At 43.8% G+C, this 17,342-nt stretch overlaps 1 protein-coding gene across 1 annotated transcript in view; it reads left to right on the forward strand.

The window, feature by feature from the left end:
• Positions 1–17,342, forward strand: part of LOC115328459 (indolethylamine N-methyltransferase) — a 63,035-nt gene that overhangs the window by 14,737 nt on the left and 30,956 nt on the right. Inside the window, exon 3 of the mRNA XM_040222721.3 lies at positions 12,241–12,448. Within this exon, the coding sequence (XP_040078655.1) occupies positions 12,241–12,448 (208 nt within the window). The remainder of the gene's footprint in view (positions 1–12,240; positions 12,449–17,342) is intronic.

Consider the following 17,342-nt stretch of genomic DNA (forward strand, 5'->3'; position numbering starts at 1 on the left):
CACGTTTGTCGTTGGAGCCAAAAGGTTCACAGTGCCTGCATTGTGCTGCCGCGCCTCTTTTAAAGGAGGCTATGGACACCATGGCATCAAAGGAGTTATCCCCTCTAAAGGCATCAGGGATGGTGCCTCTCGCACCACCCTCAGGCCCTAACGAGGGTCCGTCGCAGACCACCTCCTTTGAGCAGCTGGAGCGGACAGCCTCGTCGTCTGCTCGCCCTTCAGGCCGAGGCAGGGGTTTGCCCACTCCCGCCTCTACTAGCTCTCGAAAGCCTGGCCAGCTGGGCGAGTCGTACTCGCCCTCAAGCCAGCAGTTAGTAGATGAAATGATGGATGAGAGCGTGTCACCCTCTGACGACGACCCGCTCCCTTCAGGTGCTGAGTCATCAGTATGTTTTCAGGTAGTAGAGAAGAAAAAGAAAAATAGACCTCCTAGAACTTTGCCCCCAAAGGGGTCGTAGTCCCTTTAGTAATGAATCATAAGCAAGTGTCTACTTAGTCATCTTGCGGTGTCCCAAAGGCCAGTTATAATTTAATTTCAATTTCCAGTTTTAATCTTTATCATGTCTCTGTTTTGACAGTGGAACTGCCGTGGGCTTTTTGTAATTATGATGATGGCACTTTATTATTAGACGAACACCGCCCTGTTGCCTTCTGTCTGCAGGAGACGCATCTTAAAGAAACTAGGTCAAATGTGCTGCGCCATTATCAAGTGCTTAGAAAAGATAGGTTGCACTCCTCTGTGGCGTCTGGTGGTGCTGCTGTAGTTGCCCAGCGCACAACCCCATCTGCCGAAGTAGCTCTATACACCACTCTCGAGGCTGCGGCTGCCCGGATACTGCTAGACCGGGTGATTACTGTTTGTTCAGTGTACATATCACCGGGATACCAGCTGCAGTACGAAGAACTAGAGGATCTTGTTAGTCAGCTCCCGGCTCCATACTTAATTTTAGGCGATTTTAATGCACACAACGCATTGTGGGGGAGTGGAAAACGGGATGCTAGAGGAGCACTTGTTGAACGTTTTCTTCTTTCCACGGGATTGTGTTTACTTAACACTAAAGAAACCACACACTTTAGTTCAGCGACCAGGACTTTTACTTCCATCGACCTTTCTATCTGCCATCCTTCACTATACTCGCTGTTTTCATGGAGGGTCGTGCCAAACCCATATAGAAGTGACCACTTTCCAATTATTTTAGAGTTTAACAGTCCTCCTACTGGTCTCAAAACGCGTACCCCTCGTTGGAAGTTTCAGAGGGCTGACTGGGCAACATTTAGAGACTCTTCAGTTTTAGCTTGTTCATCACTTGATGATCTTTCCATCGATGATGTTACTCTGCATATCACTCGACACCAGTGTTGCGGAATTGCCACTCCGGAGTTGGAATGATTCCGGAATCATTCCGCATTTTCACGACCCCGGAATGGAATGGGAATGGAATGGGAAAGGAATGGCGGCAACGTTGAGGGGAATGGAATGGAAATGGAATTAATAATAATAATAATAATAATAATAATAATAATAATAATAATATTTTATTTCCATCACACTCGATGGTGGCGACCAAGGGAAAAAGCTGCATACACAGCTTGACGAGCCCTTGACCGCCTACAGTGCACGGCGACGGAACACAACAGGAAAAAAAAACAAAAAAAAAACATACATACACACAGAGGTTGCAACACGCAAAAATTCACCATGGCAGATAAAGCAATATAATCAAATACGAGAACAGTGTTTTAACTAGGTATCATGACCACCCATAATATATAATGAACGGATTTCCCCTATTGACATTTTATTCCAGTCCAAGTTTTTCGATTCGTAAAGATTTAATAAATTAGGAATATTGTGCCTCAGCATTTGAGTGCCATAATTTGTTCTTGGCGTGACCACCCCCCAACATTCAGCGCCACGAGTAGGATAAGTAATAATATTTTTTGAGAGGCGGCCAAGGGTTACTAGAAAGTTTGTGTTCCTAATTAGTTCTATCTTAAGGCTTGTACTGAGCCTGTAAGCATACAAAGTGTGTACATTGATAATGCGGAACTTTTTGAATAGGTCGGATGTATGCGATTGAAATGGGACATCGGCTATGGCTCTTATTGCTTTTTTTTGTAACAAATGTATCCTTTCAAGATTCGTTGAAATGGTGGTACCCCAAACTAAATTACAATAATTTAAGTGCGAGTAGAACAAGGAATTATAAACTAGTAACTTGACGTGTATCGGTAAGGTATAACGATGGCGGTTTAACATGCCGACAGTTCTAGACAGTTTTGTAATAAGGTAGTTAACATGTTCATCCCACGACATATTATCCGAAAAAATTACGCCTAGAATTTTGAAGGAATTTACAATCTCAATCTTGGTTGAGTCTAAACTAAGATCTCTCGTAGTGTTGATTATTTTATTTTTAGGGCGAAAAAGCACTGCTTTTGATTTTTCTGTGTTTATTTGAAGTGAATTATATGTTCTCCACAAATTCAACCCGGAGAGCATTCGGTTCGCCTTATCAAATAATAAGTTTGATAATAATAAGTTTATTATCAAATAAATAAATAAAAATAATTAGGTGCCTTTTGCCCGGAGTGGAATGGGAATGGAATAAGCACGGTTCTTCTTCTTTTCTTTTTTTTTTTTAGTGTTTACGGTCAGGTAAACCGAGCCAGTCAGCGAGTCAGTTGCTCAGAAATAAAATGAGCGGGAAATTGCTAGCCCGCCGTGGAGCCCTAACAGACTTATACGTAAACAAAAATGCAATAGAAAAAACAAGGTCAAAGCAAAGAGCAAGGGGGGAAAGGGGGGTAGCGTGGCGCCTATCACGGACGCGCAGGCGTCGGGCTGCGATGGCGTTACACGAGAGCGAAACAAGAAACCAAGCACCAAGCAAACGAAAAGGGAGCGGCAAAGAAAGAAACCGCCATGCAGAACTCCTCATCGTCCTTCGTGTCATGCTTCTTTTGTTGTTGTTGCGACGGTTTGTAGAATGCACGCGCGCGCACAGACTGAGATCTGGGAGCGGAAGCAACTCCTAACTCGCAGAGCTCTGATAACTCGTTGACTCGGGCGCCGTCGAAAGATGATCATGTATTGTTTTCTTATAGTTCGAGGCGCGTTGTTTAGCAGGCAGCCTTCCACTTTCATTCGCGCGCACTCCTTTGAAGTGCGAAATGTGGGTTTGCTTCGGTATGAAAACAAAGCGAGATTCACTTCCCTCTTCTCCTCTTGCGCTTTGCTCCGAGGCTTGTTTTTTTATACTGCATTTGTAGTGTAAGTCCGCCTATTATTTTTCTTTGTTCCGATGCTTGTTTTCTGTGTTATATATTTTAGTGGGTTGGGGTTACAAGCAAGCTAGCGGATTCCCGCTCATTTCCTTTGACTTTAGTCTCTGCATACTTCGTTTCACCTTGCGATGGACCACTGCAGACGCTACGAGTCACCCTAGGCAATCCAGCACCGTGAGCGGGACTGCACGGTCACGTGACACTCAGAAAGCACTTTCGATGGCTCTCGTGCTGTCTGTTGAGGTCCATCGTAAGGTGAAGTAGACTATCGTCACCGCTCTTGGTGTGACCGAACCAGACTTGTACCGTACGCATTACAAGTAATCAAATTACTTGTAATCGATTACTTTTTGAGTAATTTTGTAATCAGTTGATTACATTTATTAGACAGTAATCACACGAGTAATCTGATTACTTTTTGGAGTAATTTGTTTTATTTACTCCAAAATGTTTTATTTGGAGAGTAATAATCTTCTTGTCAGGTGCCAGTGTGGCTTTCGTTCAGGACGATTCACGGTCGGCCACCTAGTTCGCTTTGAGACTGTTGTGCGAGAGGCATTTGTAAATAAGCAGCATGGTGTCTCTGTTTTTTTTTGTTGTTTTTTTTACCTGGAAGAGGCATTTGATACAGCCTGGCGCCATGGCACACTGCAGGATCTGTTTAGCCTTGGTGTGCAGGGCCGAATGTTAAGTGCCATCTAGAGTTATCTGTAAAACCGGCCTTTTCGCGTGAAGCTTGGGACAACTCTTTTTAGAGAATTTTCGCAGCAAAATGGAGTACCTCAAGGTGGGGTACTTAGCGTCACTCTTTTTATTGTGAAGATGAATTCAATTGTCCGCTCAATAGCTCCATCTGTTCAGTACTCACTGTACATCGATGATCTGCAGATTTCTGTATCGTCTTGTAATCCATCCATTTGTGAACGTCGGCTCCAGCTCACAATCAACAACTTGGTCAAATGGGCTGATGTCAACGGTTTTAAATTTTCTCCTGAGAAGACCGTCTGTGTGAGTTTCTCTCGTCGCCGCGGAGTTTTGCACGAACCTTTTTGACTATGTATGATGTTCCTATCCCAGTGAAAACTGAAAACAAGTTTTTAGGTCTTATATTTGATTCCAAATTGACTTTTGTTCCGCATGTCAGGAGCCTGAAGATGAAGTGTTTTATATCGCTTAATATCCTTAGGGTCCTGTCGCATGTGTCCTGGGGTGCTGACCGTCTTTGTCTCAAACGTATCTATCGGTCGGTCGTTTGATCCCGACTTGATTACGGTTGTATTGTGTATGGCTCTGCCCGGACATCGGTTCTCAAAATGCTGGACCCTGTTCATCATCAGGGGCTGCGACTTGCTACCGAGGCTTTTCGCACATCTCCTGTCCTCAGTCTATACGCAGAAGCAAACGAGCTCTCTCTGGAGAAAAGAAGATATGAACTGGGCTTCACGTATTTTATGCGAATTAGATCGGTTCCTAACCATCCAACCTTACACTGCATGGAACAAATACGCTATGAGCGAAATTTCAGTAACAAGCCTTCAGTTGTTCATCCTCTTGCCATGAAGGTTCGCAATTCTGCGGAGTCTGTAGGACTGGACGTATTGCCTCCAGTTGTACAGTGCATGAGTTCGGCAGCCCCTTGGGATCTAGTTCCCATTCAGTACGAACTGGAGCTAACGAAATTCAACAAAAACGACACTCCTCGCGAAGTCCTGAGGCAAGAATTTCTTGAACTCCAAGTACAGTATCACGGCTTTATAAGTTTCTACACTGATGGTAGTCAAACTGATTCCTCTGTGGGTTGCGCAGTGATCGGGCCTGGGATGCAGCTTGTCCGGAGAATTCATGACAGTGCCTGTAGTCTTACGGCAAAGCTATATGGCTTACTCCTCGCCACAGATAAGATCCTCAAACAAAAGCTTCATAAATCAATTGTTTACATCGACTCCCTTAGTGATTTACGAGCTCTTGCCAGAGTGGGAGATTATCGCAATCCACTTGTAATGGAAATAAGGAACAGGCAAATTTCAGCCACAGAACGGAAGAAGAAAATAATATTATGCTGGGGTTCCTTCACGTGTCGGAATTGCCGGAAATGAGGATGCTGACAGAGCAGCAAGTACTGCTAAGGATTTAGAAGTCGACCTGTGTAAAATACCTTACAGAGCCTAGAGACATGTTCTAAAATTTTCTATAAGACGCAAGTGGCAAGAGGAATGGGACCGAGAAATAAACAATAAGTTGCACGCAGTAAAACCGCTACTTCAGGAATGTGAGAGTGCACGACACCGTGAGCGTTTTTATGAGGTGGTTTTGTGCCGACTGCGAATTAGTCATACCCGTCTTACCCATGGGCATCTTTTGCGTGGGGAGGATGCTCCGGAGTGTGAAAACTGCCACATTCCGTTAAGCATCCTACATATCTTACTTGTATGCCCTTTGTATGACCAGGAACGCCACAGACACTTTGCTAAGGTTTACCAAGAGCATACACCATTACATCTCGCCCTTTTACTCAGCGATGAGCCGTTGATTCGACACAAGTGGTTTTCAACTTTCTTCAGGATATAAGACTCCTGGACCAGCATTAAGTTTAATAGTTTGTCGTATTCATTGCCACACCTTATGCGCTTGTACTTTCGTGATCATTGTTTTATTAAATTACAAGCTACTATAGCTCTTTCTTCTCTTTAACCTTGATTTCAGCAATAGTCGGCATTAAACCCCAATCAATCAATCAATATATATATATTGTTTTTTGATGACTTAGCTGGTTGCCGCTGCAAGGACCTCCACAAGCGAAACATTTTTACTGTTTAACACAAAATCTGTTTTATGTAGGGTTCTGCTTTTTCGGTTTAAACCGATGAAACCAGTAACCTTCTGCCCATTATATTTCTCAGCATTCGGTTTTAAGTTAAAAAGGTCAATGTTGCAATGCAAGATATAGATTTTTTTTTTCTTGAGGGGGGGGGGGGAGGGGGATATTTGTTTTGTGACCCTGTGATGCCCTTTCCCTTCAAGTTGTAAGCTGTATTCCGAGTCGTCTTGCTTTAGCATGAGGATGGTTCAGCCATAGTCTCCTTTACACTGATAATGCCTGCCCACTTTCTGGCTTCCCCAGGCTTTGGCGCCGTCGCGCCTGCTTCACATAATCACCACCACGTGCGCCACCTTCCTAAACAATAAAGACTTTAGCTGGCCGCTGCGAACTGTCACTACCTCAGCGTATGTGATTCCAGTACTTTCCTAACGAATATTTCATTGTAGGTGAACAGCAGCATGTGTTTCCAATAGAGGATAAATGTAGTGAATGGCAGATATGACCCAACACAAATTATAGCCAGGTAGACGCGCTAGCAAACATTTGCTATGTCCAAACAGGGACAACACTGAAAATTTTTATTGCTGACGCCAAGCACTAGGCGAACAGCAGAAGATAAAGCACAAATCCAACCGACAGGGATTTTTGGGGTTACAACCGCCACGAAGCCCCCTAAGCAGTGTGAAAGGTGTTAGTTGTGGCGGGCTTCCGTTTCGCAAGGATTTACTGCGCCTATCGTCAAAGCACCCGACTCCACCTCGAGGTGCGCGAAAAAAAGCTGGGAATTTCAGCCCGTGAAGCAGCAGCAAAAGAGGCCGTGGAAGGGAACATGGGTTGATCCAGCTTGGCAACAGGGAGGCCCGAACCAAGCCTGGCTTTGAGTGAAGCCTCAGCAGGATGCTGAAGCTTCACTCAAACTGGCATCAAGGAAGGCCTGTCTAAAGAGGCCTTTCTTAATATCCGTCGAGAAGTACCTTCTCTATACTCATGAATAGCAGGAGGTAGAACTTGTTACGATGACTTTCTTCAAAAATGACTTCAGTCACTTTTTGTGATTCCGGGTGGAGCTTGGTTTCTCGGGAAACTAGAACACAGTCACCTAATTTTTTGACCCTGTCTAAAACGCAGCAAAAAGCGTGGTAAAGAATGGCCTAAATGGGACCTACAGCTGCTACGCTGAATTTCGAAAACAGCACCAAAAATAGAAAAACGCACGAGACAGGCTTGATTACGTCGTTCACATCGTTCAAACTTTCTTTCTTGTAAGGAAAAGTAACGCACCCTTGTAGTGATAGTTGCGGTAACTGGCGATTCGGCAAGCATTACCAGTATACCGGCAGCTATGGTATAAAACTAAACATTATTTTGAGTGTGGATTTTGTTTTTGCATTTTTTGCAAACGGGCTTTGTGTTGCAACTTCCCAGTCTTTACCAATGGGGTTTGAAACGTTTTCCACAAGTTTTCAGTATATGACGATATACTCCGTTTCATCAGAAGCAATGACATGATTCCCGCATTATAGGCAGTGCTCTGAAATATGTTACCGGATATGTTTTTTGCGGGCATTTGACTGATTTGTTAGCTTTTGCTCGTGTAGTACGTCGGACCGACAGGTTTTCAGTTTGGGAATCAAACACATGGAAGTGCCGAAAGGTTGTGGTGAATGGTGACAAGTCGTTTCATAAGATGACTGAGATAGACAGAAAATAAAACGCGGGCCTCAATATATATAATAAAGCAAATAGCATATGTGATTTTATTAGAAATATGTAAAATATTTGCTATCTAAATTACCCGTGAAAAAAGATTCCTCCTTCTGTTCGCCCCAGGTACCGTATCGAAGAATTATCGACCCAAGGTGTACTTGTGCGTGCGTTTTTATTGTTTATTAAAGGTTGAACCAATTCTATTTAAAATAAACCGGTATCGTTAAACTGAAGTCCTTCTTTCAGAGGTGCCGGGCTGACACCTTCCATATCGCAGTCGCCTAGTCCTCGATAACAGCGCGGTGCTAAACAGAAGTATATGTAAGTAATCGCCCAGTGCTGACAAAAAAAACAAGAAAAGCAATGACCGTATACAATTTTGGATTAAATAGAGATGCCGCAGATATTACCGAAAAGAAACTGAAAAACTGGTAGGGTCAAAATACGTACCAAACAAAACTTTTAATTTCTTCAGAGACAAAAAGAAAAAATTGCGCCTAATAAAAAAAGAAAAGAGCCGATAACCCACGACTTTATTGCGATGGTTGACACCCTACCATTTTCGGTTTCGCACTTCAGTGACGAAAGCTCTTACGCAAAAACTGCGTCTGCGTTCGGCTGTAACATGTCTCCTCTTACTTTGAACGGGGATAACTGCTAAACCTTGCATGAAAACTGGTGTCCATTTTGTGCGCTTGCCTGCGGAAAACTCCCAACAAAAAATACAGCATTAAAAGTTTGTTAAATACCTTTCATGCATTTCTTTCCTACATAACGTTGCCTGCGCTCTAAATCTTGCACCTGTAGGTTCGAGTTAAACCCGCCAGCCATATAATGTGCTTAAACATTAAGCGACCCTCTACTTTTAGCACAAGGTGAACAAGCGAGTTCTGGGTTTTCGACGTCAATGCCGAACGCGCGCGTTAATTTGTTTCGTCTTCTATATCACTCGATGCGCTTTCTGTTTTTGGCCGTTCACGAGGAATCTCCATCACAACGGAATTCTTTCATCTTCTGCGTTCCGGTAGAGTTTACTAATTCCAAAATATCTGCTTTCCTTAGTTGCCTCTGCGGCAGACACGGTGATGGGCGCTACATTCGGAACTAGCTTGGAGCTGAATCACATATTTTGTTGCCTGTGCCAATGCGAGGACTATATAAAAAAAGGGCAATGATATTTACCACATCCTACATTTGTGTCTGATGAGAAAAACAAAATATACCTTATATAATTGATTTGGTGAGTGATTAATAGATTGAATTTGCAATATCAAAAACTCGAGAAAAATGCAGTGATCTGCACTAGTACATTGTCGTGCCATGTATGAAGGTCAGAGCGTATTCACCCAAATACCGCACACTAGAGTGAATATTGTAAATGTAGGAAAAATTAATGAATGGTGCGAACAGTGGCTGATGCCATTAAACAAATCTATATGTAAACTAATCTGTTTCACTAAAAAAAACGGTTTTGTCCTACCAATATTACTTAGGACCCGATTTCATTGAGACCGTTCCTTCGTAAAAATATCTCGGAGTAAAATTAACATCTGACCTTTCAAGGAATAATCACATTGAAGCGATCTCCGCAAACACCTTCAGGACCCTGGGAGTACTCCGACGTAACCTTCGACCTGCTCCTCCAACTGTCCGCAAACTGGCCTACGACACACTTATCCGACCTAAATTAGAATATGCTGCCTCCATCTGGAACCCCCACCAAGGCTACCTTATCAGTCATCTGGAAGCGATTTAAAACAGGGCCACTCGTTTCATCCTCTCCAGGTACGATAACTCCATCAGTGTCTCTTCCCTAAAAAGTCGACTAACCCTTTCCTCTTTGCAGCTTCGTAGGAACGTCTCTCAGCTCTGCCTCCTTCACAAAATCTATTATGACTGTCTTGACCTTAAAACAGCATTATTATCACCTCTCGATCGAACATCATCTCGCCTAAACAATGCCTGTACCATCAAAAGGATCTCTGGTTCAACAAACTCCTTCAACCAATCTTTTCTTCCACAAGCTATCAATGTCTGGAACAGCCTCCCATCCTCCATCGTCACCATCGTAGATCCAAACGCCTTGAAATCAAGTCTTCAATTGCACTTTTATGTTGTTAATCGTTTACCAACCTTTTCCTGAATGTATTTATTTTTGTGAATGTTTTCCGAATGTATAATATGAATGATACCCCTCATGTAATGTCCTCACAGGCCCTTAAGATTCAATAAGTGAATGCAGTGGCTTGAAATTCCAGGGCTTGCGTTATTTAGCTCGTTGAGCCACCCTCTCGAGTAGTTGAAGTGCTGAATTCCTGCGTGAAGTCGCGCAAATTATGGATATTAAAATATTGTCAATTGAAAGATAACGGTGTTTTATTTTCGATACTAAATTGCATAAGAACGACTGCAACGAAAGTTAGAAAACAAGAAGTTTTAGAGGAACAGCTCAGACATAAAAAAGCCTTCTAACACCATGTTTAAAAAAAGAATCAAAATCATAAGTTTGCCCAATGTGGCGCAAAACTGTTTGTTCTTGTCTTCTAGCATCTTGCCCCTCACAGCATCGCCCATAAAAGGCATATTCAACAATATGATATCTACGGCTTCCTCTAGTTGTTCGAAATTCGGTGCTCGTTGTCTGCAAAGGCTTGAGCAGGATGTTGCCAGGCACATCCACTTGTCGACCCTTTCATAATTGCATGACCTTTGGCGAGACGAATGGCAAGGTTTTTTTTGGTTCCATTCGCACAAACCGCCAGATTCAAAAGGTGTCACACTTTTGAATTCCCAAATTATTTGTTTAGTTAAGCAGAAAGCTCCGTTCGTTTATGTTTGACAGACGCTATGATCTCTGACCGCTTCCGCTTCTCACCTGACGTCGTCCATTCCTATCGCCTTGCCTTGCTCCTATCACATTGCCTCTCTCACCTTGCCTCTCAGCTTCGCCAAGCGTGTTCGACTTTGATTCTTCTATGTAATTCGACTGCTGTACCCTTTCTCGCCCTTGCGGATTTCAACGCCATCCGTCTTCACGCTGGCCATTCTAGGACACCGCCGCTTTTCCTACCACACTTCTCGGGAACACTATACGTCACAGTGCGGGTTTCCATTTCAACAGGGCCAGAGTTGTATACCGAAAAATTGGTCCCCAAAAATTTCTTACATAAGGAGCCGTGTTCATATTAGCGGGGTCTATGTTAACGAGGCATGGCTGTAGAGAAAACGCTCTAATGGAATAAAAAGGTTCTTAAAAGGTTTGTACCTATGTGCCTAAACTTCAGGGTGAATTCCACCGCTTTATATGGGTCTGTGTATCATGCGCCGGTTTCCGTTATATGGTGCGAGGAGGTACAGAAAGCGTCTAGCGTTTTAAACGCTCTAAGCGTCTCCGCCTCTCCACCAGCTATTTTCGCCACCACGCGAAAACTAACACCTGCAAAGGCGTAATGCTAAAATTTCGCCGTATCGCAAAAAAAAATTTTAAGCGGGGCGCTTTGAACACTCGTGCTGTGCAAGTGTTCGGCTGGGAGTGTTCTTTTAAGTAATGCAGCTTAAATGTCCGTCGAACCCTCAGACAGCACACGTGTTCAAACTGCGGCCCGTGTTTCTCTTGTTTAGGTAACACCGAAAATTTTGTACTGAACCTATATTATCTCGAAGACATTGCGATAACGTACGCGTGCCATGGGCGGATTTAGGGGGGGGGGGGGGGCGGGGTGGGACGGGACGAGGTGGTGCTGACAGCTTTACCCTAAGGACCCCCGAGGTACCCTATTTCTTAACAAAATATCGACTTACACGAGCTTTTGCTGGAAGAAAATATTTGTTTTAGTGACATAACAAACAGTAAGTTAACAAAACAAATCTGAGAAAAGTTTCGCCCGTAACGTATATGGTGTAGGGTGACTGGGAACGGGATATGGTGTAAGGTGACTAGGAACGGGGTCCTTGCAGACCCCGTTCGCAGTCACCATAGGCTACCCGCCCCCAACCCTGACCTATAAGTCCGAACCTGCCAAGTCCAACGAACCTCCGCATTAGGTAGCTTGAGCAGGAGCCGCAAAAGGTGAAGGCCATTGAATTACAAAGTATCCCCATGATTTCACTTTTACCCTTTGCAAATTGAAACTCTAGAGTCTCCAGTCAGCAGCCGCGTTATAGCCCTGTCAGCGGACCGCCTACTGATTCCCGATTCACACGGCCTTCATTAAGGTAGCTTTAACATAGGTCTCTTTGCGACTTTCATTCTGTATTTGGCGATGCATTTCGTATCTCACCAGGTTTAAGTGGACACATTCATTGCGAAAACGAACAACGGCATGTTTGTGAACTGTGATGCTTTTTGAAAATTTGGCAGAAAAATCCTATGCCTGAATTGGTTGACAATGAAGCAGTATTAAACGTTGGTCTGCTTTCTATAGGTCTGGCTCAGGGTGAGACTCTGTTGGATGTGGGCAGTGGCCCGATTCTCCTGGCTGCGCTATTGGCTTCCAGTCGATTCAAACACATCGTGCTGAGCGACCTAGTCGAAGGCAACAGGCTTGAACTCAACAAATGGCTTGACAAGAGTGAAGACGCCATTGACTGGACCCACCGTGCTGAGCAGATTGCTGCCTTGGAAGGCTACAGGTATGTAGGAGTCTACAAATATTATCCACAGTAGCGTATTTCAATTATCCCCCTGTTTATTCAATTTCTTCCCATGTTGTCGTCGCTTTCGATTATCGCTATAGTCCCTTCAGTCCCCGGAATTGGAGTATTATCCCCCTGGGATAATACTGAAAACCATTACGTATTGACGAGATTTCCATCGTCTATTTAGAGCTCGGCTCCTATATGAAAGTAAAGAGGTTGGTAACGCAAGCAGTTTAGCCGTACTGGTCACTCGTTTGTCAAACTGGTCACCCGTTGGGTCAATTGGATAACTTGTTTGGGCAAACGGGTCACTCGTTCGAGCAAGCGGGTCACCCAATTGTTTAAACGGATGACCATTTTGTACAAGCGGGTGACCGGTGACCGTAAAACTGCACCGGTTTAATCAAAGGGCTTTCCCGTTACGCGGTGAGCCCGTTTAATACTGAAGTGCAGAGCGGCGACACGTGCATGGCTGTTGGACCTGCATGCAGTCTCGAGAGAGCTGTTTTGAATGTCAGTGAACATGTCATCAGTGTAGGCCATGCAACGACGCAACAATCGCGAAGCAAGAGCCGATTGCGCCTTGATTTAGCTGACCGCGCTCGCTCTGCTGAATTGTGAGTGTGGGACTCTCGAGCACTGTTAACTTGCTGAAGATGCAAGACGCTGCTTTGTCGTCACAAATTACTCGCCCTTCGAACGCCTGCGAAGTCGTTCCAGCGCTCGGCGTACCTTACGTAGACCCTTTCAACAAGCGTTCGCGCAGCATCGCAATTTTCCATCTGATAGCTCAGACGGTTCATCGTCGAAGGCGGTTCATGTTCGCGGCGGTTCATAAATTACTCGCATTCAAGTCGCGACGATGACCTGCAGGCGCTCGCAGACTGCCAACAGGAGCCAGAGAGATTTCCAAGCTGCGCGAGAGGTGCGCCGTGCACTCGAACGGCCGGAAACACTTGGCATATAGAATGACGAGGCAAACATGACTGGCATGCTTATAAATGAAATAACAAAGTTGACTAAAATAGAAGGACTAGAATCAACAATTCAAGTGTCTCTATACCTTTTTGTGTATTGAACTTTTAAAAAATTCTCGAGGTCCTCTTAATCGCCGAATATGGAAAATAAAAACACTATATCTCAGGACGCATGCAAACATTACGCTGCTGTACCATAAACTCTTGACGAAGCTTTAATGCGAAAGCATTCACAGTCCCATGGAACGAAGCCGGTGTTTCGTTCCCACTAGCTCAGCGAAACTGAACCAAAACTTCTATTGGCCAAAAACACAGCAACGCAGATACTTTGTCACAGAAGCCGTCGAGGCAGCTCAAGGTCAAAGCGGAAGCGCCTCAGAAATAAGAGACAAAGAAAAGCACAGCAACGAAGACATATCGTCAAGGAAGCCGTGGAGCCGGCACGGACGCCACCCCTGCGCAGACGGGGAGCGGGATGTCACCTTAGAAGTGCCGTGTGAAAGAGAAGGGCGTCGCGCTCTGTTTGTAAAAATGCGCTGCGTGTAGGAATGCGAAAGCATTCCTACACATAAGCAGTCTTGAATGTCTTCTTTTCTTCTCTCTCCAGAACTGAAATCAAAATAAAAAGTAAAAAGGCTTTGCAAAAGTCAGGCAACTAAAAAAAAAACTTTCTAGTGTCGCTGCAGTTTTCTATTCGTTATTCGAAAAAAAGTATTGCTAGGCCATTATAAACAACATCAGTAAAAATTGAAAATAACTGCAGTATCACAAAAGTGCTTATAAAAATCATACTGCCGCACCATACACTCTTGTTGAAGTATGGCGTTTTTGCGACAAAACGGAAATAAATTGAACGCTAAGAATGTTTGGCCAAAGTCAAGCTCCAAAGCACCTAATATTCAAAGTCGCTACACTTTTAGCGTGCTTCTGATTTGTTGTATACTCCGTTCAACGCTAAGCTTAGGGTGTGGCAGCAGCTTTGTGCTCTTAGATCCAGCCAGTCATTGGTCATAAACGTGGTGACAATGCTGAATGCCCATACTCATGTGCATGACAGCAGGGTCAGGTAATGAAAAAATGACTTGTACAAATCTCTGTACTGTGAAAATTGCGCGCAGCTCTTGAGGGGTAGGAGGGGAGGGTACAGTGGCGAGGGTATGCCCCTCCTCCTCTTCTTCCGTACCCTCTCCTCCTCCACTCCTCCTAATTTCCTTTTCCTTTTCATCCCCTCCTTCTCCTTTCCTCCCCTACTCCGTACCCTCCCGTCCTCCTTCTGCGTACCCTCCCCTCCTCCTCCATACCCTCCCCTCCTCCCACAGTTTCTCCTCTAAATTCAGCTGAACAATTGACGCCACGTGACCTCAGCACAAATTCAGTTCCCCACTAAAATTAGCGGGGAGTTGGGGAATTGAATAAGTCTCGAGGTGACGTGACGTTAATTTTCCTGCTAAATCTAGGGCACGAACTGAATAGTTTTAACTACCACCAGCTCGTTTCCGCCGTAACCTTCATTTCATAAACCAACCCTGTTCAAAATGCCGGCCCTCCACCTTTAGTCGATTTTTTTTTCTACATCATCATCTGTCTCTGATAACAATCAAGAGACAGAGGAGCCTAAAAGCCCGACATCAATAATTTAAAGAACTCAATATTCAGATCCCACAAGTTCAACACCTCCTAGGTAGCAAGGCCTTAGTGGTGCTGGATTGTATCACTTCTCAATAGTCAGGATAAAACACAGACTGGAAAAAAGAGCTGCGTTATCATTTAGCCGTCAACGCGTGCTCTCACCAACTGAACTCAACATCTAGGCGAATGCTAACGTAGCACTTGTGTCTGTCCGCACTCTATTCTGCACTGAAATATGATAGTAGAGGGAGGATAGTGTGTGCAAAGATATTGGTATTTAGGAGGTGTTAGGCTAAGTCAATCTGGAAGTGTCCTTTATGTGAAGGTATGGAAACATTTTGTTTCATGATGATAACTGTTGATGGCATCTGCCAATTTAATTTTACATAACGTATTTTAAGTTTGTGTTTGTCTTTATGTTCTAAAACCACGATACTATGTTGATTAACTGAGTTGCTTTATGTGAGCTAACATCATATAGTATATCATATGTCATAACCGGAATTTCCTAACGCAAACTTCAATCAATCAATCGTTTTATTTATGGCCTTTAAGCCAACGAAGACCCTAGACAAAAAGCTGCCAGTGGCAGCTTGACGAGGTCTGGGGCCCGTCAAGCCCTTGCTTGACGGGCCCTTGCTTGAATGACATTCAGAACTAGGAAGTTGTACTTTAAGATAAAAATGATAACAAGCCCTTGCTCCCTGCAAGGACGTTAAAAACCAACTCTGAAAAGGGGTGCAACTTTGTATACACAAACCTTGGCATCAGACAAAGATTTGCAAATAAAACTGTATCACGCCACCCAAAGGGTTTTACTACGCAGTCCGAATTGTTCTTTCAATCGGATAGCGCTCCGCCATTTGCAGCATTTACAGTAGAAGGGAAATTTAGAGGAATGCCGTTACTCGTGTCAAAGGTAGGGAAAGTAAGGCATCCCGAGGTTGACCTGAGGTTCTGTTTGGCTAGAACAAAATGTGCCTTCTCATAACGTCGCTAATCGTTCATGAGTAAATATTAGTGTTGCACGAATATTTGAATAGTACCGCGAGGGCCGAAATCATTTAACCCAATTTAAGTATACTGGGAAAATCGTTTTTTTGTAATGTATTGCACTGCGATTTACTGTTTAGGTGCGGCTAGGCATTTCGTGGAGATTGCAGACCATGTCAAAATGCTTCCGACAGATGCCCGAAGCGTTAAGGGCATACCGCATCGAGTTTAGCAGACGATCTTCCGAAAGTTTTGAATACGCTTTTTTTTAATGCGACGCGATTATCTATAATGTGCAAATTTCAATGTGTGATATCTTTTTTAAAATAAACTGAATATAAAAACATGTATTTAAATCCTTCAGGGCCTCCCGTTTCTTCCACAGAAATAATCGGCCCACGCGCCGCATCCTAGAGTGCCTCACATTGTGACATTGTCGGCAGGGTATGCAAGTAGACAGCCCCGTATGGCATCATCTGCAAAACGGTGCCGTAGATTGTCCGAAACATATTCTTCTTTTTTAGTCTTTGAACAAGGTAAGTTCATTCCTGCATATGTTGCTTGTACACTTACAACACCTAGCCGCACCTGTGCAGCAAATCCCAGCGCGCTACGTTAAAAAAAAATCGCTGTGCATTTAAAATGGGTTAGATGCCTTCAGCTCTCGCGGTAGTTTTAAATAATAATGCTATGTGATACTTGATTCGAACTGAAACGCGATATTCATACTTTTCGAAGTGTTGATCACGGCAAATTAGTTTTGTTGAGCACTTCGTACCGGGTACAGGCGCGCTGTAGAGAAGAAATACCCGCGAAGCTGACACCGCTATTCCGCGAAGCTCGCCTCCTCGCCGCAGCGCGTAGCTGCGCTATGACGAAGCGAGCTTCGCAAGATGCTTGCGAAAACAGCAAAGCTTCAGAGCGGGATGATGCAAAACCATGCTTGGTGCATTCTAAAAGAAACGAACATGTGAATGTTGATATCTAGATTGCAATAACATTTTTAAATTTAAACTCTACTTATTGTGCAAAATGTATATGTTAGGCAGCGCTTTCTTGACAAGCTGCGTTCCTCGCTCGTGCTGTTCTTTTTATAAAATTTGTCAGTAGAAGCTGCCAAAATGTATACCTAACCTCTATAATATAAATCCTTTACTCGAGTAAATCTTGATTTCATTCATTCACAAAACTGCTCTTTGAAATATTTTAAGAATGCAGTAGTTTCTCTTCATGCAACATTTTGGCCAAATTGTTGTCACCAAAAATATTCAATATTCGATTTAAAAATA

This window comes from Ixodes scapularis, unplaced genomic scaffold (genome assembly GCF_016920785.2).
Source record: "Ixodes scapularis isolate PalLabHiFi unplaced genomic scaffold, ASM1692078v2 PGA_scaffold2__306_contigs__length_199485367, whole genome shotgun sequence".
Lineage (NCBI taxonomy): Eukaryota > Metazoa > Arthropoda > Arachnida > Ixodida > Ixodidae > Ixodes > Ixodes scapularis.